Below are 26,316 nucleotides of genomic sequence, written 5' to 3' on the forward strand. Positions count from 1 at the left end.
CTTGCGGTTCAGGGAAATTAAGTTTCCAAAATTAAGTTACCATTTCAACAGATTACATCTTTATGGCAGTAGCTGACGACAAATAAGCGTATTTTAAAGTTTATACTAAATATACTACCGTACTAAATATTTCTGCCAGAAGTAGTATTGGTAGTATTCAATTCCACACTCAAGGCTCTGAATTATAGATTAGTTAAAAACAACCGAGTCTGCAACAAGGAAGTGAACGAAAATGTTTAAAGGATTAAATCAATGACAGATTTTTTTCAAATGTAACACCACTTGTGTGTTAATCTGAAAAGACCACATACACTGTTATCCTAAAAGTTATCTTGTGTGAGCAAAACTTGTTTAACATGGGTAAAGAGTATCATATTACTTTGCACACACATCATGCGAGTGAGCTAAAAAAGCCTTCTCTTCCTTTTCTTCCCTTCGAACGTATTCATTTCCGCATGTGTTTTCTGTCAACATTGGTAGTAAACATTGAACCAACTTAAGGTAAAGACTTCAAGACAATCGTCTAACTAAATGAAAGGATATCGAGCCATGTTTAATCAAAAATAGTGATATTGTTTTTAACAAATGAGTGCCTTTTTGTTTTAATGATATGGAAGACCATATCTAAGCATTTCAATGTGAATTTGGTTAATGGCATTTCAGGAAAAGGGAAAAAGAGGGAAACATGCAGATTGGCCTTTATAGTGCACATCAAGCTTTAGTGTCTATAAACTTCACTATTATGTGTTTGGTAAACCCATTAGTTGATCACATCCCACACAGATTTACCACAGAGACAACTCCACTGTTTAAGTACCATTCAGCACCTTATCATGGATTAAAGGATTCATTCACACCACTTGTGTGAGAGCAGTTCACAGAGTGAGTTATGGTTGATGCTTTGGTTTCTTTTGTAACTATATTCACTGGCGTCGAAGAAATGTACAAACTAACTGGAGAGTTTTTGTCTGAAAGAAAGTTATTCAATATTATTTACTGGTTTGAATGTGTTTAAAAGCAATATCACAAAGCAATCATGCTGTTGGTCTGAATATTAGCATGGATGCGATCACCTGCGGCTGAATTCCAGTTCTGCTCACATTCAGAAAAGGACTTCTGCTTGTGTGATTTTACTTAATTTCACTTGATCTTGTTCATTTGAAGCTAATCTAATTTATGTTAACTAAAATTACTCATTCAGTCATTCACAAAATACAGGGATATATTTGTTAGACATTTCACCACCTTTATTTAGGGTCATGTACAGCAGATGGTTCTCTTGCACTAAGCTCTTTTAAAATGAGCTGTGACAACATCATAACTTATGGAAACTCATTACAATCATAATTGTATGACAATTTTAGTGCAACAACAGACATTGAAATATGCCTAATGCAGTAAAGATGTTGGTTGTACAAGACCATACAAAAACAAGCTTTTGTGTTTGTTAGATATATGTATGGCATAAGTGAGTTTGCATTTGTCACCATAAATTTTGCCACAGAGAGATGCCATGGAAAAAAAATTAAAAATTGGCAAGTCAAAAAGAAACAAACAGCAAATAAGCTCAGGTCACAGAGAAAATAAAAGACAAAATCAAAAGTTTTAGGATTTGTGGTAAAATCCAATGCAACTGTCTTCTTTTCTGCAAGCTGTATGCCAACAAAAGATTTAAGAGATAAAAGCAAGATATATATAGAGAGAGAGAGAGAGAGCGAGAGATTTCTGTCAATAGCTGCACAAAGTCTCTGAACAATAGGGTCTGCACAGTACTAGAAGAAATAAATTGTAGAAATTTCAAGTTGGAAGGTTTTCCAAATACAAACAGTAAGTCAACTCAACAGTCTGCTGATGAACTTTCATATTGCTCAGATTTAGTAACTCTATAAAGCTGAAGATGTGCACTTTAAGTGTGCACTTTTTTTCAGGGCAGCACCAAAGTAAAAAAAAAATGTAATGCGTTATATATACATATATATATATATATATATATATATATATATACATACATATACACACACATGTATGACCCTGGTCAAAAAAAATTACAAATTTGGAATGACATTTCTTTAGTTTAGTGCAGTTAACTTAAGGAATTATCACTCTTTTACAGTGATCCAATATGTGATAAGAGAGTGTATCATTAACTGACAGCTAACTATAGTAAAACCAATGTTACGAGCCAGTTTTAAGACAATTTTAGCCTAGGACACTTCGGGGGGGGAGAACGAAAAATATCTGCCTGCTTCATACAAAAATTTAAAAGAGATTTGTCTTTGTTGTTCCTTTCTTCTGTCATGTTAAATAAAAATATATATATCAAGCATATGCCAGTCAAGCACTTATGACGTGATAATAAAATGAGTGCATGAGATAATAAAGAGTGCTTGTATTTCCCTTGCATCCACCTGTATTTAGGCTTAACATTGCACAATGTCATGTAAATTGCGTCTTTTGAAGATTAAACATCTAGTATTTTGCTTTGCATCGTTTCAAGCTTCATTGCATATAGATTCTTTGCCAGATTACTCTCACAGGCAAATTACTGTCAATTTAAACTATAATACCAAATGAGATGATTTATCTATCTGCCCATCTGACCAGTCCTTGTAGGTCGAGGCAATATAAATTAACCATATAGGAAAAAAAGCACCCAAACTCAAGAGATGGAGAAGCACACTTACATACAATTAAAGCTTATCATCCACAGTGTGTTTAAAAGCCTCAAATGGTTCTATCAAAATGTAAACCCCACTTATCTAAGCCAGTCAGGTAAATGGTGCTTCCATACTTAAAACATTTTTAAACTTGTGTGTGTGTGTGTGTGTGTGTGTGTGATATATATATATAATGTGTGTGTACATTACTGTGCAAAGGTTTTAGGCACTTGTGAAAAATGTTGCATAGTGAGAATGTCTTCAAAAATAATGCCATTAATATTTTTCATTTATCAATTAACATCATACAAAAAAGCTACATTAATATTTGGTGTGACCACCTTTGCGTATAAAACAGCACCAAGTCTCCTAGGGACACCTGGACACAGTTTTTCGTGGTTGTTGGCAGATGGGATGTTTCAAGCTTCTTGGAGAATTCGCCACAGTTCTTCTATCTATTTAGTCTGTCTCAACTGCTTCTGTCTCTTTATGTAATCTTAGATTGACACAATGTTCAGTGAGGGGCTTTTTGAGGGCCATGACATCTGTTGCAGGGCTCCCTGTTCTTCTATTCTAATCTTTTCTATTTGCAAAAGGAATGTTTGGGAGTCTAAAGCTGAAGATATAAATAACCATCTTAAGACAAATGCTTTTGTGAAAAATGTTATGTGCCTTAGACTTTTGCACAGTACTGTATATGAATATATATATATATATATAAAGAATTAGCTTACTGTTGAAATGTAGCACCAATATTTTCATGGCAAGTTTTGGGTCTCTTGACTTTGTGGTGCACTTAACTCTTTCCCCGCCAAACACGGAATTTTCCGTGTTTTATGAAAAAACGCTTCCCCGCCAAACACGGAATTTTCCGGGTTTCCGTGTTTTAGGTGTTATACAGTAAGGAAGACCCCTGCGCATGTTTTGAAAGAGTACGCAACTCTTTGATCAAAGAAACAGACTGCGATCGTCTCAAACATGAAGAAGTGGAGTATGAGAAGCTCAAAATATCAGACATAAACATGCCTTTTTCACAGCTTTTTGTCTGAAATGTTGTTTTTTGACAAAACCTGCCTCTGTTCAAGTGGCAATAAAAAAAGAACAAATGAAGATAAAATAAAATCGGTTTTTTTGCCTAAAAGCAGAGGCTCAGATCTTTATTGTGATATATAGCATCTTCATATATTCATGGAAGAAAATATTCTGCGGGCCATTAAATTTAGCGAAAATCGTCAAAAACCCTGGCGGTGGCTGGCAACTTTTTTTTAAAAACGCTGGCGGGGAAAGAGTTAAGAGATAGTAAAGAGGAGAAAAATAAAGTATAAACAAACAAACAAAATTAAAATAAAATACCCCCAGACCAGAGGCTGAACAATCACTGTGTTTCCCTTAGGAAGAAAGTGCAGTCACATTTATCACCAGGACCTAGGGCAGAAAAACCCTGTCTCCTGTCTCTGACACAGCTAGTGAGGTGACTCCAGCATCTCCATGAGGAAAGTGTCAATAGGGGTGTCTCCAATCAGTTTAAAGAAGAACAGGTGCTCCAGACATTTAAGGCCAATGGAACGCAATGCAGGGAGCCTGAGGAGGAGCTTGGCAAACCTGTGAATATCCAACAAGCAAGCAATTAAAAGTGACATGTCATGGAAAGCAGGGATTTCCTAGCTTTTTCCCCATACTCTAACAGTACACCCAGAGAAGTATTTAGCACAAGATCGTTTAATTTTAAGGGTGGAAAATGGTCATACAACACTAAATATGACTGTGGAGCGGAGGGGGGCGGGGCCGGTCGGAATATCGCGCGCCCGGTCCCCAATCAGCCTGATGAGGCGCGCGATGGATAAAGGCGGCCGGTGACGATGGTTCGAGAGAGAGAGAGAATTACGGACATGTCCGTCATGTGTGTTTGTGTTGTCTTTTAAGTTTTCCTTTAAACTATGATTTATATCGTCAAGCCGGTTCTCGCCTCCTCCTTGCCCATCCTTCAACTGTGTTACAATGACGTGCAATAAACATTGATTTACAATATTGGCTTCAGGAAAAAAAACTAATAAATAAAATGCTTCAAAATTGTTGAACCCTTTAAAATAGAATGTATACAACTGAACAAAACGAACTAGAATATTCACCTCCCCTGATGATCTGGGTACTTCTGCTTGCAGTAGGTCTCCAGGGATGCATACACTTTCTCTCTGAGAAGCTCCACCTCACTGGTGCTAGTCAAACCTTTGGCATCTTAGAAAAAAAAATTATCAACATTAAGTTTTAAAAATAAGGATAGAAAGACACGCGTATAGACCATTTTCCTCTAATGGACTATGTGATACAACTGAAAATGTACAGATAAAAAAGTGATAACCAACAGCGCTTGCTCACCTGGGTTAAACAGAACTATGGCACGCAGACAGCCAAGCTCTGTCTTGTCCATTTGCATATCACGCATCTTACAGACCAACTCAGTCAGCACCCTGAGGATGCATCCAAAAAATGAGGAAGGAAACAAATAATCAACCTACTGGCAAAATTACTGTTCCCAATGTCTCCATAGACAAGTACACCAACATATAGGCTGAACGCAGGCGTTACCTGTCGAATAATGCTCCCACCTCTGCACTCTCTCTGTAAAGACATCAGAAATATTAATGAGGGGTGGGATTCTTTAGGCACCTCTGGATTTAATTCAATTTCAACTCAAGGAGTCACAACCCAATTCCAAAACTATTCTGAATGCATCTAAATTTTTCAGTGGCTTGTTTCCAAATTATAGGTAAAGAATCTGAATAAAATATATTTAAATATCAATACATAATTTATGATTTCAATAATTTTTTTTGATCAATCCAGAATTGTTTAAGAAGATGCATCAGTGTATCAATGTATTCCTTTAAAGTTAAGCTTGTAAAACCACTACATTATTAAACAGTAATTAAGAGGTATTAAACCGTAATAAACAAGTAGTGCAGTGTGACCTGTCACAGAAGGCCTCCCCACCAAAGTTGTGAGTACTGTCTCTGGGCACATGCAGACCTGTGGCCAACAGAATCTCATCCTTCACGCTGATGGAGCGATGGGAGAAGGCAGCAATCAGGAGCTCATTCCATCCTGTGTTACAAAAACATCAAATATTAGTAATATTACAATATTACATTTTCAGATACTTTATAAATATATTAAGATTCTGAGAGATTAATCGGAAGGCAATATTTCTAGAAAATAACAACTTCGATATTGGTATGATCCTCGCACTAAGCTATAGCATGGCTTGAGGAACTTGAAATATAGACAAGGGTGATTAAATTACAGTTTTTATTTTGGGGGTAACTATTCCTTTAATTTAGGATATGCTTTTATCCAAAGCAACTTACACTGTGTTAAAACTAATAAAATAAAAACATAAATACAATCTCAATAGATTGTTTCAAACACTCACACGGCATATTGAATATATTTCAGATATACAATGATTGCGATTTGCAAGGCCAGTAACCAAGATTGACAAAATATTACCCAAATGTGCATGGACAAAATGAGTGTGAGAATGTCAGATGCTCATACCAGCCCTGAGCAGGATGACTTGGTCGTCCAGAGACAGCTCAGAGAAATGAGGGATTCTCTTGGCCCACTCCACCAGGGTGTACAGCTGTTTGTCTGCAGCCTGGCAGATGTTAGTGACTGGATCATTGGGCTGAAGAACAGACAAGCCACAGAATCAGTGGAGAACATTGTTAACAGAGCAACCATCCTCTGGCACTTCAGGAGAACATTAAGCGAACATGTGATCTAGTAAAGCTCTGAGGCTTAAGGACTGATGGTTCTCAATACTGTCTTTCTCTGTTAAACTATCTTTGGGGGATATTAAACTACAAACATTGAAAATTCAAGGGAAATTACGATGTAAGATCAACAGCATTAAAACAACTTCAAATAAGTGTTGTGTATCACAGCAGGAAAGCGACTTTGCTTGGCAACAGTAGACAACAGCCAATGCTTGGCATAACTTTGTAAAAAAATAAATAATCTTTCTTTATGGAAAATGGCAATTGTCTCCTGTTAAGGTGTCAATTCAGCCAAAAATGAAAATTCTGTGATCATGTACTCATGTTGTTCCATACCCATATGACTTTTATTCTTCCATGAAACACAAAATACTACAGTAGGTACTGTAGAATGGCTCAGTCTCTATTCAGTTTTAGGGATGCGAAGTTTGTCAACTTCTTTTAAACGAACAACCGCCAGTATTAACCGAAAAGGCAGAAATCAAACAAGTGACCAAACAGACATGACAAAGGCTAACCATGTTTTGTCAACAGGTCCATACAGCCAGGAACAAAACAGGCTCACATGACAGATGTGCATAGTTAGCAATAGATATTACATTAACATTTGAATTTAAAACTGTACATTTCCTTATATTTCTGTAAAGGGGTTTAGACGGGCAAGGAGGCGGCGAGAACCGGCTTCAAAATGTAAATCATATTTTAATGATAAACTTAAACAAAAGACAAAAACACACATGACAGACATGCCCGGAAACGATCTCTCTCGCACCATCTTCCGCAGTCGTCCCTTATCCCTCTCGGATGCTTGATTAGCCTGATAAGGGACCCGCCCTCCGCCCTGCCACAATTTCGTATCAAAATAATTTTAAATAGATGACTTGCAAGCCCAATTAACCTACAAGGTATTTTACTCTAGACCTTTCCCATCTGTATGAAGTTTTGTTGGTACGTTTGACAGTAGGTGTACAATAAATTATCATATTTTGAAAACGGAACTTTAAGTAATTAAAAACCATTTGTTCAGAGTTGGTTATATTGCCTATATGCATTGTAAAGTCCAGCATCTAAACTTTAAAATGACACCCATTTTGTGTTAGTCAAGAAAGTAGTTATTTATTAATTTGATTGGGAATTTTTTCTTCACGAAGCAACAAAGAATACCAAAATATTTATTTATTATTATCATCTAAGCGACTCGACAACATGCATACAGTATAAGACTGATTTATTGTCGATCTGTGTGGCAGGTAACATGCATAATAAATAATTTTTACCATAAAGAAATATTCCGGGTTCAATACAAGTTCATCTCAATAGTTCATCTCAATTGATAGAATTTGTAGCCTAACATTGATTATAACAAAAATGTATTTCAACTCATCCCTCCTTTTATTTAAAAAACAAGAATATTGGTTCCAGTGAGGCACTTACATTGGAAGTGAGGGCGGCACATTTTTTGGTTAAAATACTAAATGTTTCAAAAGTTTAGCCACAAGACAAACAATATGCATGTAAACATGATTTTAGTGTGATAAAATCACTTACTAACCTTTTCTGTTTAGAGTTAAAGCAGAGTTTACAACTTCATTGCCATTACGTTGTAATGTCAACAAAACCTCAAATCCTAAAACGACTGTAAAAATAACGATTTAAACAACTTTACAGCTCAAATAATACATGAGTTTTAACAGAAGAATTAAAGTAATAATACAATTATAAGCTTCACATTTCTTCTTTTAAACCCTCAAAAAATTGGCCCCCATTCACTTCCATTGTAAGTGCCTCACTGTAACTAGTATTCTTGATTTTTTTTTAAAGAAAAGGAGGGACGGGGGCCTGGCTAACTCAGCGAGTATTGGCAAATTCGAATCCAGGGTGTGCTGAGTGACTCCAGCCAGGTCTCCTAAGCAACCAAATTGGCCCGGTTGCTAGGGAGGGAAGAGTCACATGGGGTTACCTCCTCGTGGTCACGAATAAGTGATTCTCGCTCTCAATGGGACGCATGGTAATTTGTGTGTGTTGATCACAGAGGGTATCATGAGCCTCCACATGAGGAGTCTCTGTGGTGTCGTGCACAGTAAGCCACGCGATAAGATGCATGGATTGGCGGTCTCACAAGCGGAGGCAACTGAGACTTGTCCTCCGCCACCCGGAATGAGGCGAGTAACCATGCCACCAGGAGGACCTACTAAGTAGTGGGAATTGGACATTCCAAAATTGGGGAGAAATGGGGATAACATAAAAAAAATAAAAAAAAGATAATAGAGAAGGTAATCAATATTATGCGACAAATGCTGTCAATTGAGCTTAACTTGAATTGAACCTGGAACATTCCTTTAATACAACATACTTTGATGGACTACTTTTTAATGCTACAGAATCAACATATTGACATGGGCAGGGGTCAATCTGGAATGCAGATGGTTGACTGAAAGACCAGTGGCTGAAACCCGCTATGGAGGCACTGGCATTCCACTGTGCATCGCTGTGTCTCCCTTGCAACATAAATAAAATGCAGGACTGTAAACATATGCTCTTAAATGTAGGGATTTGCATAAAATTTGAATAGCCTTATATACAATTTCAGTTCTAAATTACCTTTATTTACAAGTCATCAAACACGCCTCTACAAGTTATAAGACATATGTGGTGGCGCAGAAACTCGCATATGCGCAAATTCGTGCTTTTCAGTTTAAACTGGACCTGAGTGACACAACCTAACTACAGTTTGCTTGAATCTTTTATGGCAATAATGAAAAAACTTTCCTGAGTGGTACCAGGAAATAGAGGTAGAAGTGAAATTCATAATTGTTCTTCAGTTGATTCCTCAGAATTATTATTAGGCTATTGTAGATTTGGTACATTAATAGGTTACAGATTTAATGCTATAAGACTTTATGTCTGTAAATTAAAATTAGCAATTTCTCATACTAATTTTGTGTTCAGTTTTAAAGGGTGTGTGAATGTTTTTGTCTTTTTCAGTGTTGTTGCTTGATTAATATTCCCTACAATTTTATAATTGTTACAGTTGAATTGTATGTAATCTAAATCAATGTGGTTAATTACATAATTATTATATCAGTAGATCCAATGTGCCCCCTTTGTTTTTCCCTTGATATTTTTAAAGCAGCATAAAGTAAATCTGGACTTTATATGCATCAAAAGATTGTGTTGTGCATGCACTCTATGTACAGAAGGGTTTAACCATGGATTGTATATATTAGATGAAATCATGTTTAATGATCCCAAAACAAATAAAGATTTACACTACCTTAGTTTAAGAAACTTTTTAAAACTTTGGAAACTGACCAGCAGTTATGTGCCACTTTATCCCGAAGCAGAAATCGAAAGCAACAGGCAATCGATTAAGATAATTCCGATTTTTTTTTAAATGAGATTGTTACAACTGCAATTTTAATACTCTTTAATAGAGTTAATACGGTTGTAGAATGAGGTTGTCACTCCCGTAAGTTACAGAACTGTGTGTGTACAGAACGGGATGAAGCACTACAAGGTGAACTGACACTGAATTTAGCTGCAGTGGGTATGTGGCCTTTAATAACCAGCCATCAACAGCTTTTAAATGCACGTACTGAACCAGTGGCATCAGAGTGCAGGTCTGTCCTGTACTCTACAGCTGTCTCAGCTTCCAGAATCTTCTCCACTGGCATCTCGTCATTCACTGCACTGCTGCATTCATAGTCTCCCTCCTGCTCCTTATTCTTTTGACGATCTTCCTGAACAGCTAGGGGAGGAAAAAAAAGAGAAAGCATTCAAAAAGATGTAGCCTAGTTAAAGATATAGATTACTAAATGAAAGGTTGTAGGTTCAAACCCTAAAAGGGGAATAAGTGACAACTTTAATATCGGCCCTTGAAAGTTTTGGATCCAATTGGAGTGCATAGTATGAACAAAAACACCTCATATCTTCATCAAAATATCTTTGTTTGTGTTCCACAAAAGAAGGTTATTCGAATTTCTGTGAATGATGAGAGAATTATAATTTTTGGATGAACTATTGCTTTAAGATCTGGGCTGGTAACTGAAAAGTGGCAGGTGCACCATTAGGGTTTCTCTAATGGAACTGTACTGATAATCTGTACTGTAAGTTACTTTGTATAACAGTGAGTGTTAAATAACTAATTACCACCCACATGACACTTTTGCAGGTACAAGAGCAGATGTTAGGAGTGACGGCTGTCATGTACTGTATGACAATAATGAACAACTTGTATTTTTATTTAAAATTAATCCTCAACCATTTGAACTTCATCTTCCAAAACAGCGCTTTTACCCCACCCACGGATGATGTGCTTTCCATCAGCTGTCAGGGGCTGCTGACTGATATTTGTTCTTACATTTTTTAACTAAAACCAATCAATCTGTCTCTGTCAGTGTACAACCCATCATGTTCAGTGGCTGACACCATCACCTCATATGGGAACAATGCAGAATTTCCATCAACATAATGCTGATTGTACATGAACAATCCCAAAAACAAACATAGCAGTTTAATAATAATCCTTTCCCAGCTCTATTTTCCACTTTCCTATATGTTCTTGAACAAACATTTTGTTATCTCTTTATTTTTTTAACATTATGACATTATCACTCACTACCCATAAAACCACCTGCCCTCCTCAGACCATAACTCTATATTTCATATAGATTATTATATTATAAAAATAAAAATGTTAACTCTGTCACACAAATCGCAAAGAAGTGGTTTGGTGTTTTATTTCAAGTTGCAAGCAAAACAAGAAAAACGAAAATTCATGATATACATTTTTGTGAACAAATGTAAGCAGCAGGAGATTGCACCCAAACATAGGTAAATACCCCTAAACATGCTGAACAGATTCATCTAAAATAATAAATGACATAAACATTTATTGATATATGTTTTCCATTTTGTAGCCTGTTTTGTCCCAGTACTCAAGAATCTGTCTTTTATTTCAGGTGATACAGTGGGGTACAGGACAGAGTCCTAGGACAGGACTATTAATCGAAATAAAATCGAAATGGCAATATGATGTGCAATTATCAAACCGCAAGGGCTGCAATTTAATTAAATAAATAAATAGTCTGCACACGCTTCTTGCTCCACTAACTATGTGTGCAGCTCTGTTCTCTGTAGTGCATTGCACATACTCAAAGCGTGCGTGAGGCTAATGAGATTGCTTTATTTACAGTGCTCTAGATTCACTAATAACACATTTTCATAGTTTTGTAGTTATAAAACAAAGGCAATCTGAGTAAACACAAAATATAGTGTTTAAATGCTATTGTTACTTATCAAAGCAAAAAGTTATCTAATACCAATTAGGCCTGTGAGAGAAAGCATTTGCCCCCTTATTCCTAAATCCCCAAATCTATGAAACTGCATTCATAATGGGGTTCAGCTGGACTAGACACACCCAGGACTGATTATTGCCAGCCCTGTTCAATCAAATCAACACCTAAATAGAACTTGTTTAGCAGCATGAAGTTGGTCTCACCCAGTAGGACACTATGCCAAGGTCAAAAGAAATTCCAGAAATGATGAGGAAAAAGGTGATTGAAATACATCAGTCTGGTAAAGGTTACAAAGGTATTTCAAAGGCTCTAGGACTCCAAAGAACCACAGTGAGAGCCATTGCCCGGTCATCCAGACAATGATCCAAAGCAAAGGAGTAAGTCCACCTCTGAATGGCTCGAAATAAGATAAATTAAAGTTATAATTATTCAAATTAAAAGGCCTAGTCAAAGTCCTGACTTGAACCTGACTTTGATGCTGTGGCAGGAACTTAAACAGGAAGTTCATGCTCAAACACCCTCCAATATGGTTGAACAAAAGCAGTTCTGAAAAGAAGAGTGGGCCAAAATTCCACTACAGCATTGTGAAAGACTGATCTCTAGTTATTGGACGCTTGGCTGCAGTTGTTGCTGTGAAAGGTGGCTCAACCAGCTATTAAGTTTAAGGGGGCAGTTCGTTTTTCACATGGGTGATATAGGTGTTCGATAACTTTTTTGCTTCAATAAAAAAATATATATTTGAAAACTGTATTTTGTGTTTACTCTGGTTGCCTTTTCTTTATATTATATCTCGTTTGAAGCTCTAAAACAATTTAGTATCAAAAATGGAGGAAATCAGGAAGGGGGCAAATACTTTCACAGCACAGTATGTTCCACCAAAATAAAGGTTTAAGGGATTAAACGGACCGCATAGCTATGCCGCAAGCAAGTGTAAATTACTACATCTAAATAGTATATACTGCAAGTATGCTACCGTTTTATAATAATAATAATATGGCTGCAACTAACAATTATTTTGATAATCGATTAATATTTATAGCAAATTGTATTTCCTGTATTTATTTATTCGTTTTTGCTAATAACAAAAGTTATTAGAAATGTTATATTCTGTACACTCACATAAGATTAGTGATAATGATTAATCGAAAATCGATTAAATGTCCTTCAATAATTTGACTGATTAAGCTTATCGATGGTTGATTCATTAATTTCAGGACAAATGTGTTCAGAAATAATGCCAGCTTATTGGATCGAGCGTTGATGAGGATGTCTATACAAGGGTTGCTCCAATGCAAATATTTTTCTATCATAATAACTTCAATTTCATGCATCCAGTTAAATAAAGCTTGCATTTATTTGCATATTTCAAGCTTCCCATGACTCTCCAGTGACAATTTTAATTTGAGAGCTCGCAGCCGTTTATACTAAACACATTGCTCTGCAGATGGATACTTTTGGACACACTGCATGAAAATTAATCAGTAGTAGTGGGTGTTGCACGTGCATGCGCCTGCCTGCCTATTTGTGTGAAGGAGGTGCCTCATTCATTCATTCTGTGGCACGCAGCGCATGTGACTGTGTATTATTTAATTAAATATCATCGGTCTGCTGTTTAATGACCACACTTTTTTATGTAATTTTCAAATAGTCTTTGATTTAATCTCTAAACTCTCATATTACATTTTGCAAATGGCAGCATACATTAATATGGTACAGAAATTAACAACAAGATGATATCATACTGTTTTAAATGTTTTGGTATCGCAGTATTCCGTTTCGTACCGGTATACCGTGCAACCCTAGTCTACAGTCACCCACTGCAAGAGAGCACTTGCGTCTGTATGTCACGTCTAGCCATACAGACGCACAGATCAGAGATTAAGCGGGCTCAACGTAAACTGTGTTGGAGTGTTTCTCCATCAATGAACAAATAGGTAGTGTGTTAGTGTCTGTTAGATCAGCATTTCTCAAACTGGGATTCAGGGACACAAGGGGTCCTTTTCAAATAGCCAGGGGATCCGAGGAAAATCTCAGAATTGTGAACATTGTGCTGCAATGTTGTAATCAAATAAGCAATAAAGAAAAACCTACCGAATATAAATTTGATGTATATTAAATGTATACAAGTGATATTTCTAGTTTCCAAGTTATTTTCAACAGTAGCCCAATTCATTAACAGTAATTAAACCAATTCGAACTAAACATAGCCTAAATCTAAATGTATTAAAATACACAGAGGAAATCTAAGAGGAAAATGCTAATACTTTCATTCCTTTAGTGTATTCATTTAAATTATATCTAAAAAACAGGCAACAAGCACATATGTTTTGGAGTCCTCCATGTGCGTTTTGCAATACTGAAGTAAACAATGAATTGATTGTAAACTTCCATGACGATTATTAGTCATGTCAGAAAACGAATAAAAGCTATTTAATTTAACATGGAGCGGGTCGCTCCCTCATGGGCACTGCCATGTTGATAGTATATGACACTGTGTCATGCAACTGACTAATTTATTACCACTAATAATACATTAGTTTACATGTTATATACAGTTTAATATAGTACAATTATCTGTCAATGCAGTGCAGATTCACTCACACTGCAAAGTCGCATTCACTGTATAACATTCGTTTACATGATGAGGGGAAACCGCCTAAAACACTTCCTCTGAGATGACATTCATGAATGCTGCACAATCGATTACATTGAAACTGAAATTGTGGTATGATGTTGCACGAATAGTAAACCGCAAAGCACCGTTTAATCAAAATGACTGTGCACCCTTTCTCCATTGTGAACGTTTTGATTGAGGTCTAAGCATGTGCGCGCTTGCTTAGTGAAGTTTAACGGCGACTCGCTTGTGGTAAAGACAAACAGTTTTGCTAAATGAGCCTTATTTTTTATTAATATCATGTGTACACAATAAAACAAAGAAAATAGAATAAAATGTAAGTTTGCGCTAGAGAGAAACAACTTTTAAGCACATAAAACAGCACAAGCCCTCTGTCAACGCACCTGACGCAACAACCGGTCCACAACAACCTGCATACTTATTAAGATCTTCTTTGAAGTGTTTATAAAGTGCTCGCATGCACTGGACAACTTGGGTCACGTTTTTACGCTTCAGCTTGTCTTATAATGCAAATTTTTTTTTTCCTAGTCTCTAAAGTGCCATCACTGTGCTCACCCCACATTTCCAACTAATCCATAATTTCATTTGTTGTCTATGATTTTATCTACCAACTATTATCGATAAGTTGTTGAAGCTCTAAATAATAATAATAATAATAATACACAAAACAAATTGCTATAATCATTTCTTAATAATGACTAATTATTGGGCTACAAAAAAATAATGATGAAAAGTGTGATGAGACCCTATCACAAAGTGGACAAAAACAGGTAAGCAGTGACTAGGTGATGTAAAACAGTTTTTCCCCACTTCAAAGTTTTACTGTATTTTTTATTTATAAATTCTGGTTCTTTTTTAAGATGACACAAGTGCGAACACCCTTTATTAAACAGTATTTCTATTGGCAGTGGAGCATGTTTACCCATGACTTAATTTTTTCAAAAAGAAACACTTCCTAGTTATTGTTTTTTTTTATGTTAATAATCATATTGCAGTTCAAACCACAATCTCTTTTTTTTTTTTTTTTTTTTTAAATATATAATAATTTTATATAATAAATAAATATTTATTTAATAAAAAATGTTTCCCCCCATAATTACATTTCAAACTTTTTAGACTAGTGCTGACAGGACAAGTACTCACCTTCTCTTTTCATCCCTGTGGCCAGGCATTTCTGATAGCGGCAGTACTGGCAGCGATTACGTTGGCGTTTGTCCACCAAACACTCCTTGTTGTCCCTGCAGGTGTAGCTCAGGTCCTTCCGAACTGTGCGCTTGAAGAAACCCTTGCAGCCTTCACAACTATGCACGCCATAGTGCTTACCTGCACACACAACATCACGTTCACATTACCTCTAACCTGCATAACACATCTGTCACCCTGTCCCACCACCCCTGTTGTACTATACTCGTACAGAATGCACATCTCTCTTTATTAGGCTGCTGAATTCTTCTTTAAAGACCATTTGCACATTGCTATGGAATTGTTCCTCACCACTCCAACCTACTTTGTACTCCAACTTTGATTATTTCACTTGTCTCACCAGTTTACTATTTCCTATTATAATCTATTTATACACTTACTTACAAGTGCTTTTGTGTTGCAAGTTTTGGCACTGCTTTATTTGATTTTTTTTATATGTATTATATACTTTCTCCCTTTTATATCGGTGTACATTTCTGTGGACATTCATAGACTCCATATATCATTTTGTTATGCTTAAACTTCTGATGGAAAAGAATGGATTGTGATAATTAGAAATTATCTAGAATGTTTATACACTACAGTCTTTTGAATTAACTCTATATATCTTTACGAAAAATGAAATATGGCATCTATCCTGACTTGAGGCTAATTTATACTTACTGGGTGAACAGGCTTCTCTAGTTTGCCTTAAATGATGACGAAATGTGACGTTTTCGTCCTGCCAATGTGTTATTTTTATTTTATTTTTTTTATCCTGTTCACACTTGTCTGATATTCTTGACCAAGGAGAACTCGGCTGGTCGAAGAGCATTGATGATTGGTTAAAACTAACTGTGCGTGTGGTTTGGACGATATGTTTTTTATGTATAATCACACATGCCAGCTGAGTTGTTACCTAGGTTACTTTCCTTAAAATGGATAACTTTGACGCCCATATCTCAGAAAAGCCCATCTCTCCATGAAACAAAAATTGTAATTCTCTCATCATTTACTCACCCTCATGTCATCCCAGATGTGTATGACTTTCTTTCTTCTACAGAACACAAATATTTTTTGGAAAAATATCAGTAGCACTTTATTTACAGAACTGTTCTATGTTTACGTAATATATAATTACAACAGCTACAGTAATTACTAGGTACTAACCCTAAGCCTAACCCCAACCTTAACATATATTAAGTACATGTAGTTAACTAATATTACTGTACACAGTACTTTCTTGGGTAAGTACACTATGTATACTTAAAGTACACGTACTGTAAAATAAAGTGCAACCAAAATATCTCAACTCTGTTGATCCATACAATGCAAGTAAATGGTGATCAGACCTTTGTAGCTCCAAAACTGACAAAGGAAACAACAAAGTAATCCATATGACTCCAGTATTTAAATCCATCTCTTCTGAAGCAATATAATAGTTGTGGGTGAGAAACAGAACAATATTAAAACCTTTTTTACTCAAAATCTCCACTTTTATATTTTACTTTCAGATGTGAAATAGAAACTAAACATGCACCACGTGTGACTTTCAGATATAAAAGTGAAAGTTGAGATTTAGAGTAAAAAAAAGGACTTGATTATTGTTTCTCATCCACAACTATTATATCTCTTCTGGAGATATGGATTTAACCACTGGAGTTTTATGGATTCATTCTATGTTTTCCTTTGTGATATTTAGGTCTGATCACCATTCACTTGCATTGTGAGGACCTTCAGAGCTGAAATTATTTTTTTTTAATCTTTGTTTGTGTTCTGCAGAAGAAAGAAAGTCATACACATCTGGGATGGCATGAGGGTGAGTAAATGATGAGAGAATTTTCATTTTGGGGTGAACTGTCCCTTTAAACACCATGACATCACCCTCAATGAACGAATTTTAAAATGGCAATGTATGTAGTATAAACTTTAGTTCATCCAGCAGAAAAAAGTTTATCTTCTTCCATAGTATAAATCAGGATTAAGGGTTATAGCAGAGTTCTCTTACGAGAGGTTCTCTCGTATTGCGTAAGCTAGCTTACGCTACGGGAAAGATTAATCTTTTCTGAGATATTGAAGCCAAAAAATTATCCTTAATTTTTGTATCCATTGTCAACGCAGTGCGGCAGCTGCAGACCTTGAGCGGACTATCTAGCGAGCTCATAGGTTGCTCTGCGGCAACTGCTGCAGCCTATAGACGAGCTTGGGCGAACTCGCATCCAATGAGAGGCGTCCGGCATCACTGCATCAAAGCCCGCCAAAATGGGCGTGCCTAGAGTGCATATAAGCGTAGTTCAGTAGGCTGGAACCCCGATTTTCATCTCTTCAGCGAAGCTCTTCGCATCACTGAACTGGAAGCCGCGTCGCCGTTCGAGGGGCATCAAGCAAGCGTGGACAGCGCTCGAAGAAGCCGGCCGTCTTCGCCACCTTCAGCCGTCCTGCGAGCTACGCCATCCGGCGACGTATCCTTTTAAAAGCAAGCTAGTTCTTAAGAACTTCACAAAAGAGTACTGAGCGTCTTTTTAAGATGCCTCGCTCCACTTGCGCCTCATGCCGCGCTCCTCTCAGCACCGGAGACCGCCACATCATCTGCGCTCTCTGCCTGGGACTGGGGCATGCAGAGCTCGCCCTGCGCCAGGCGGATCGCGATCTCTGCGAGGAGCTGCCGATGTCGACACCTGCGGGCTCGACTCGAGCGCTCAGGACCAAACGCCGCGCGCCTTCCGTTCAGCCGCGCAGAAAAAGCGCCGCTCTCAAAGGCTGCCGGAAACAATGGTAGAAGCGACTGCCTCGCCGGAGCCCATCCCTCGAGCCTTCACCCTCCCGCCCACCCGGGCGCGCAGTTGCCGCCGAGCGGCTGCTCTGCTGTCATCTCGGACGAAGAAGCGGAGGATAAGGGCTGTTCCATCATGGCTTCGGACAGCGAGGAGTGGTCAGGCTCACACGCCTCCTCCTCGGCCCAGGAATCCAGCAGGACCCGCGCCGGAGTCGAAGGGAACTAACACGCCTCCTCACACAGGCCGTCGACCGCCTCGGGCTCGAGTGGTCACCGCCCTTGAGCAGGCACCCAACAGACTTGACGGCTGCTTTCTACAGAGCCGCCGCCAGCAGCACCCGCTACCGGGCCGCTCCTTCCTGCCGGAACTCCACGCCGAGCTTTCCAAATCATGGAGCAGCGCTTTCTCGGCCAGGGTCCGATCCCACGTCTCCACCTCTCTTGCTTCGGTGGACGGCGCCACTGAGAAGGGCTACGCTTCCATCCCTCCGGTCGAGGATGCGGTATCAGCACACCTTTTGCCCGCCCTCCGCGAAAGGCCGGTCTAAACCAGTGCTCCCGTCTAAGGCCTGCAGAACAACTTCCGCCTGTGTTGGCCGCGCCTATTCCGCCGCCGGCCAAGCTGCATCTGCTCTGCACTCTATGGCCGTCCTACAGATCCTCCAAGCGGACCTTCTGCGGGAGTGGGATGAGGAAAGTAGGCATCCAGAGGCGGTTGCAGACATACGGAAAGCTACGGACCTCGCCCTCCGCGCTACCAAAGCTGCAGCCCAAGCTATAGGGAAGTGCATGGCCGCGCTGACTGTGACCGAGAGACATCTGTGGTTAGCGCTAGTCGACATGGGAGAAGCAGAGCGCTCACGTTCCTCAACGCACCGCTCTCTCCATCCGGTCTCTTCGGCTCCGCGGTGAGTGGTATCATTGACCGGTTTTCAGAGGTCCAAAAGCCACACAAGCCATGAATCTCTTTCTGCCTCGTCGCGCTAGCTCCTCTGCAGGCCGCTCACGTGATCAGCCTCCTGCACGAGCCCCTTCACAGCGCCCAGCTCAACAATCTCAGACTTCTCAGCGTCGACAGGGCGGCCGCCCTCGATCGCGCTCAGACAGCCGCCGCAGACCGCCGCCCCAGCGGGCCTCGATTTAAGGTAGCGCTGAAACCAGAGCAACCGAAGTCTTCCTAACTTTCTTGAACAAGCGACGGCTCAGTCCGCCGCGGCGGACCACCGTCAAAGCTTTGCCCCCTGTCAGTCCCCTTCTCTCAGGCTACTACAGTGGTGAATTTAGCAGCCAACAAGCCGGTGACACTGCCCGCATGCCTGCACTCAAGCGCCGTTTTCACGGCGACCCAAATAAATCTTGTAAAGAGCAAACATGTCTTATGTGTAGAAAATGTGCCCACAACCCAGTGTTCGCCCCTACACACAAGCATAACACATCCCGTGCCCCTATCAGAGCACGCTCTCATAAAGCGATTACTGAACCGCTCGAGCGTCAGAGTCAATGAAGGCGCCCACAAATGCGTCGCGGCGCCCATTCTCTGGCTGCTCTGTCACACGACCAGCCCTATGTGTAGAAAATGTGCCCACAATCCAGTGTTCACTTCTGCACACAAGCACTGCATGTCTCGTGTCCCCACCAGAGCACGCTCACATAAAGCGATTACTGAACCGCTTGAGCGCTAGAGTCAATAAATCGCCCACGAATACGTCGTGCGCCCATTCTCTGCCGGCTCTGTTACACGGCCAGCAAACATTCCTCTGTGTGTAAGTCCGTGCCCATGACTATGCTTACGCATCACGTAACAGATGTGACTCTTTCCCCATTCATTCCAATCGGAAGTCACTCACAAAACAGCCTGTTCATGCTGTCTGCGAGCAATCATGCATGAACACACTAAACGCGCTCACACATTTTGTTCAGCTCTGTGTGCGGCAATCAGAGCGAATTGGCCATTCACCATCTAGCGTTACGCTTCAAAGCGTGGGAAGCTATTCCAGGGATATCCAAGTGGGTGTTAAGCACAATACAACAGGGCTATTTGCTACAGTTCGATCGCCGCCCTCCTCGCTTCAGAGCGCTGCTCGAAACCACTGTGAACACGGAAGCAGCGTGCATGCTTCGTTCAGAAATAGCAAGCCTTCTGTGCAAAAGGGCCATAGAGAAAGTGCCACCCTCTCTGAGCGAGTCGGGGTTTGGGCTTGTTCCCAAGAAAGACGGCGGCCTCAGACCCATATTAGATCTCAGGGTTTTGAACAAGGTGCTTGCAAAAAGACCGTTCAAAATGCTTACAATCAGGAAACTCCTCGCGCATGTGCGCCAGAGGGACTGGTTTATTGCTCTCGATCTGAAAGATGCATACTTTCAGATTCAGATAAATCCCCGTCACAGGCCATTCTTGAGATTCGCCTTCGACGGCCAGGTTTATCAATACACCGTCCTCCCGTTCGGCCTGTCCTTTCACGAAGTGCATGGATGCAGCGCTCGCACCCCTGTGGAGTCAGGGTTTGCGAATTTTGAACTATTTGGACGACTGGCTGATTATGGCACAGTCACATATGGAGCTTCTGTCTCACAGAGCAGTTCTCCTCAGCCATCTGAACAGTTTGGGTCTTGCAGTCAATTGGACCAAGAGCTCACTACAGCCCAGTCAGACAATTTCCTTCCTTGGAATAGAACTAGACTCCGTGGCAATGGCGGCTCGCTTATCTACACAGCGGCGCCGTGTTCAGCGACTAGCCGCATCTTTTCAGATGAACAGCCTCACGCCTCTGAAGAAATTCCAGAGAGTGCTAGGTTACATGGCCTCAGCCGCAGCAGTACTTCAGCTGGGTTTACTGCACATGCGACCGCTTCAGCATTGGCTAAACACCTGCGCGTCTCGCCGGGCTTGGGCCACAGGCCGCCAGCCCATCAAGGTGACTCAGACCTGTATATCAGCTCTGCAGCCCTGGACAGTGGCCGAATGGTATCAGCGGGGAGTGACAATGGGAGCTGTATCTCGCCGAAAAGTCATCTCGACAGACGCGTCCAACACGGGTTGGGGCGCGGTCTGCAAGGGCTCTCCGGTTTTCGGCCTATGGTCAGTTCAGGAAAAGCTCCTTGAAATGATAGCGGTCGAGTACGCGCTTGTGCGCTTTCTCCTGGTCATTCAGGGTCACCACGTCCTGGTCCGTTCGGACAACAGATCTGTGGTATCCTACCTAAACCGTCAGGGCGGTGTCAGATCCAGGAACCTCTTCCATCTGACCGAACGCATACTGAGTTGGTCCCAGTGCCACCTGCGCTCGCTGAGGCGGCGCGCGTGCCAGGCCACCTGAGCGGCGGCCGGACAGACTGTCCAGAGACAATATTCCCCAGGGGAATGGTCCCTGCACGCTCAAACAGTCCAGGCGTTACGGCACCTATTCGGCAGAGCAGAGATAGACCTCTTTAGCGTCCGTGAGAACTCTCACTGCCCAATATTTTTCTCAGCGAGGGCAGCTGGCCCAGGACTGGCCCAGGCGCCCGGCTTCGCCTTCCCTCCCGTCTCGCTATTGCCACAGGTAATGCAGAGGATCAGGAAGCAGCGTCACTCGGTGCACCTCATAGCCCAGCGTTGGGAGAATCAGACATGGTTCCGGAGCTTACGCAGCTGTCACTGACAGCGCCGTGGCCCATCCCAGTGAGAGCAGATCTCCTCTCTCAAGCTCGCGGCACAATCTGGCATCCCCACCCAGAGCTGGGCTGCATGCGTGGGTGATCAGCGACTACCCGTCGCTCTGCCAGAAGGAGTAATAAACACCATCATACACGCTAGAGCCCCTTCCACGAGAAGACTCTATGCGTCAAAATGGTCTGTGTTCTCAAAATGGTGCACCGACAGAGACCTGGACCCGCGGACATGTGGGGTGTACGTCAGCTGCTCGTATTCCTACAAGAGCTGCTGGATAAGGGCAGATCCCCATCCACGCTCAAAGTGTATGTGGTGGCGTTGCGGCGTTCGCTGAACCCCTGCGCGCCAGTCATGGGGTAAAAGCGAGCTGGTCATCCAATTCCTCAGGGGAGCTAGAAGGATGAACCCCCGCGCCCCCATCGGTTCCTATCTGGGATCTTTCTATAGTTCTCGAAACTATGAAAGCCCCCCTTCGAACCACTTCAATCCGTGGATTTGAAATACCTTTCACTCAAAACCGTTTTTCTGACTGCCCTGTCATCAGTCAAGCGTATGGGAGACCTTCACGCGCTGTCTGTCAGCTGCGTGTCTTGAGTTTGGACCAAGTGACTCCAAGGTAATTTTAAAGCCTAGACACGGCTATGTTCCCAAGGTGATCGGTACTCCTTTCAGAGCACAGGTCATTTCCTATCGGCGCTGCCAGCATCCGATAGCTGACGCGACGCCAATCTCCTTTGCCTGGTCAGAGCACTGAGATTGTATACTGCGCGCTCCGCCGCTTTCAGACGCTCTGAGCAGCTTTTTGTTTCGTTCGAGGGCGCACCAAAGGTCTCGCCGCCTCGAAACAGACACTATCTAGATGGATAGTGGACGCTATTGCTGCTGCATACGCGTCAAAAGACCTGCCATGCCCGTTGGGCATTAGGGCTCACTCCACTAGAGGCATGGCATCCTCGTGGGCATGGTTCAGCGGGATTTCCATTCACGACATATGTGTGGCAGCGGGATGGACTTCCCCCTCCACCTTTGTCAGATTTTACAATATGGAAGTGCCCGCTCTGCAGGCAAAACTACTAGCGGTTTAATAAGCTACAGCTCCCCTGGTGAGCTGCACTGATGGGTCACATTCCACACAGACCGGCACCACCGCTCTGTCATTCCCTTCCCACTATGTGCTTATGTATTACACAATCAATGACCCGCATTCTTGCCGGCCAAATATTATTTCCCCACTCATAAGGGCTCCCCCGGGTCCCCACTTAACTCCCTGGGGCTCATACAGTGGATGCTTGGCGCGCACGGCGTTGACAATGGGTTCCCGTAGCGTAAGCTAGCTTACGCAATATGAGAGAACCTCTCGTTAAGAGAACGTATCGGTTACCTAACGTAACCTCGGTTCTCTCTAGATGAGGGAACGAGTATTGCGTAGCCGGCCGTGCTCGCGCCACGCAGCGACTTTTCGCTTCAGTCAATGAAAACCAGGGTTCCAGCCTACTGAACTACGCTTATATGCACTCTAGGCACGCCCATTTTGGCGGGCTTTGATGCAGTGAGCGCTGGACGCCTCTCATTGGATCGCGAGTTCAGCCCAAGCTCGTCTATAGGCTGCAGCAGTTGCCGCAGAGCAACCTATGAGCTCGCTAGATAGCCCGCTCAAGGTCTGCAGCTGCCGTACTGCGTTGACAATGGATACAAAAATTAAGGATAATTTTTTGGCTTCAATATCTCAGAAAAGATGAATCTTTCCCGTAGCGTAAGCTAGCTTACGCAATACTCGTTCCCTCAACTAGAGAGAACCGAGGTTACGTTAGGTAACCGATACGTTTTCGGTCATCAATGATTTCAAATGCTATTTAAACAAGGCAATGGTACACCAATGGTAGTACAATGATGGTTTTAAGTCCATGGACGGACAATCTGAAACCTCTATCTTCTAGTACGTACCAGAGGATCGGTCTCCACAAATGGCACACAAGCGTTTCTGTGATAGCATTGGACCAGAGCCACCAACAGACTTCAGGCCAAAAGGTGGTTTCACATCATCAGAGCTGCTGACAGCATGTAACCCAGACACAGACATGGAGGAGTTTATCTGCAGGAGATGCAATTAAATAGACAAGAAGTGATGAAAAAACCAGGCTCACCAAAGAGAAGCAATACAGCTGTTTTATGACACAGGATAATGCAGTCCTGAAGAAGATGAATATGTGGCTCACCTGAGGGTTGCTGTTGGGTCCATAGCCGACCGATGGGGTGCCAGGAACACCAGGAGAGCAGATGGACGAGCTGACGACCGAGAGTGGCGAGTCTATGGAGCTGACAGGGCTACTAACAGCAGTGCTGGAGGGCGGTAAGGAATTCATAGATTTGATCTAGGCTGGCCAATGGAGAGAGGAGACTGTTAATCTTTGATAATCTACTGAAAAGATATTAGAAGACAGACATGACAAAGGGGGATTTGGAGAGACAGACAACTACAATCAGCATAATGAAAGATGTGTTTAATGCAGGCAAGACTTTTTGTTAAAGCATACATACAGTGCAGGAAATACATACGGTATGTCATTAATTCCACAGATGGTTATTCCAGTGAAGAATGGACACAAAAGGCATCGGACATAAACTGAAACCAAATACTCGAGCAAAGCAAAGTTTGCACATGATCAAATGTGTTTTTCTTGAATATTCTTAAAAATGTGGAACTGTACTTTGTGGAATAAAAATGTTCTTTTTGTCTTTCGCTTGCTGTACAGGGATATTATTCCAAGTGGCAGATAAGGCCAATGAATACGGATATGTCTCAAAATCTAGCGAGTTGCCTACCTAGACAGCATTTTGGGGCACCATGGACCAGTTTAAACGTGCGCACTATAGTATATGATGCCCTGAAATGCTGTCTAGGTAGACAACTAACTAGATTCGAACCGTTCGAAGATTCAATCTCGCCTATGTCGCCCAACAAATGCTGCCTAGGTAGGCAGCTCACTAGGTTATGACACAGCCTAAATCTGTTTCTTATAATCACCCTCACCAAGTGCACCACGGGCACTATCAGCACTAATGTAGGCCAATTCATCTATATATCGCTAAAATAAAAACCTGAGGTATAAGTACAACTAAATAATATAATGAGCGTCCTTTTGTTGTTTTCGCGTATATTTATTATTTAACACGCAATGCTGACTGCAGCTAAAGAGCAAACAACGGCTAACGGACTGTTTATGAGTAAAAGAAAACCATTTAATCCACAATTTGTATCCCAGAAAACCCTATTTAAAATACATACAGCGAATTATTAAAACAATTAAAATTATCTTGTGAAATATACAATTATATGTAGAAAAAAAACACAAATAGCAACCCGAAATAATACGGCGAGCCAACGCTAAGCTTATGTTAGCTTAGCCAAGCTCATCCAACTGTTTGTTTTTCATTGTTTTTATACAGTTTACCGATTTTACACGAACATTTCGGCTCCAGTCTCATCCAATAAACGCCGTGTCCTCCAACAGCAACGATTCGGTCCTTTAAATCATCGTTTAATCTATATTTTACAGTTCACGATATAAATGTTTGCGTCCTGACAAATGTCTTTTTAGTCAAGCCTCCTAGTGGACACTACCAGGCCATTCACATAAGAATTATATGCAAGCAAATAAATAAATAAACAAATCATTAATTAAATAAATATGCACAGAGAAAAGTATGGCGTATGGTTTTGGTAATAAAATGTTTATATGTATTCATGCTTGAGCGCAGTTAACAAGTCTGGCATGAAATATGACACGTTCACCCTCATTATTAAGATGATTGCTGTTCAAATGAGAAAGGCATTGTCATTTTCCAAACGTCTACAGGTCACGGACATCCATGACGTAGTGGATTAAATCCATGTTTTTTTGAACATCTGGGATTTTAGTCTTCGAAAGTATATGAGAGGTTCCTGAGAATATGGGTTAGGGATACCACCTGTCCCGTAAATTACGGGATCGTCCCGTATTGAAAGATAAAATGATGCGTGCGTCACGTATTGAATTGGATTATGACGTGATGGTCCAGTATTTAAGATGGTCAGATGGCGTCACGGTGAAATCGTTCCAAAACGCCTTTTTAACATTGATATAAATTGAAAAATGCCAACGGCAAGGGGCCGTCTGAAAGGTCCACAACAACGTGCTAATGCTGTGGTGGGTGTGGTAAGGGACCGTCTGAAAAGTACACAAATGGTGGTAAAACTGTGGAGTTTTTTTCTATATTAATGTTCAGTAAGATCAAACAATATATGAATACAATCATAAAGACAAGTACAGGTGAAGGAAAAAAATAAACAAATAAAATTAA

The 26,316-nt window shown here is 41.0% G+C and overlaps 1 protein-coding gene across 3 annotated transcripts; it reads right to left on the bottom strand.

Annotated features, from left to right (window-relative positions):
* Positions 1-1,234: 1,234 nt before the first annotated feature.
* On the bottom strand, positions 1,235-25,599 carry LOC127657813 (retinoic acid receptor RXR-beta-B-like). 3 transcript variants are annotated; one of them, XM_052146732.1, is made up of 11 exons: positions 25,443-25,599; positions 24,192-24,352; positions 23,920-24,067; positions 15,509-15,688; positions 10,030-10,181; positions 6,213-6,342; positions 5,627-5,759; positions 5,244-5,276; positions 5,034-5,125; positions 4,787-4,892; positions 1,235-4,259 (listed from the first exon to the last, which is right to left on the bottom strand). In XM_052146732.1, the coding sequence occupies exons 2-11, from the start codon at positions 24,336-24,338 to the stop codon at positions 4,121-4,123; spliced, it is 1,260 nt and encodes a 419-aa protein (XP_052002692.1). In that variant the 5' UTR covers positions 24,339-24,352; positions 25,443-25,599; the 3' UTR covers positions 1,235-4,120. The 3 variants fall into 3 exon arrangements, with proteins under 3 accessions (XP_052002692.1, XP_052002691.1, XP_052002693.1); XM_052146731.1 differs by having other exon boundaries at positions 25,428-25,598; XM_052146733.1 differs by having other exon boundaries at positions 24,192-24,347; positions 25,443-25,592.
* Positions 25,600-26,316: the final 717 nt, after the last annotated feature.

This window comes from Xyrauchen texanus, chromosome 17, assembly GCF_025860055.1.
Source record: "Xyrauchen texanus isolate HMW12.3.18 chromosome 17, RBS_HiC_50CHRs, whole genome shotgun sequence".
In the NCBI taxonomy this organism is placed as follows: Eukaryota; Metazoa; Chordata; class Actinopteri; order Cypriniformes; family Catostomidae; genus Xyrauchen; species Xyrauchen texanus.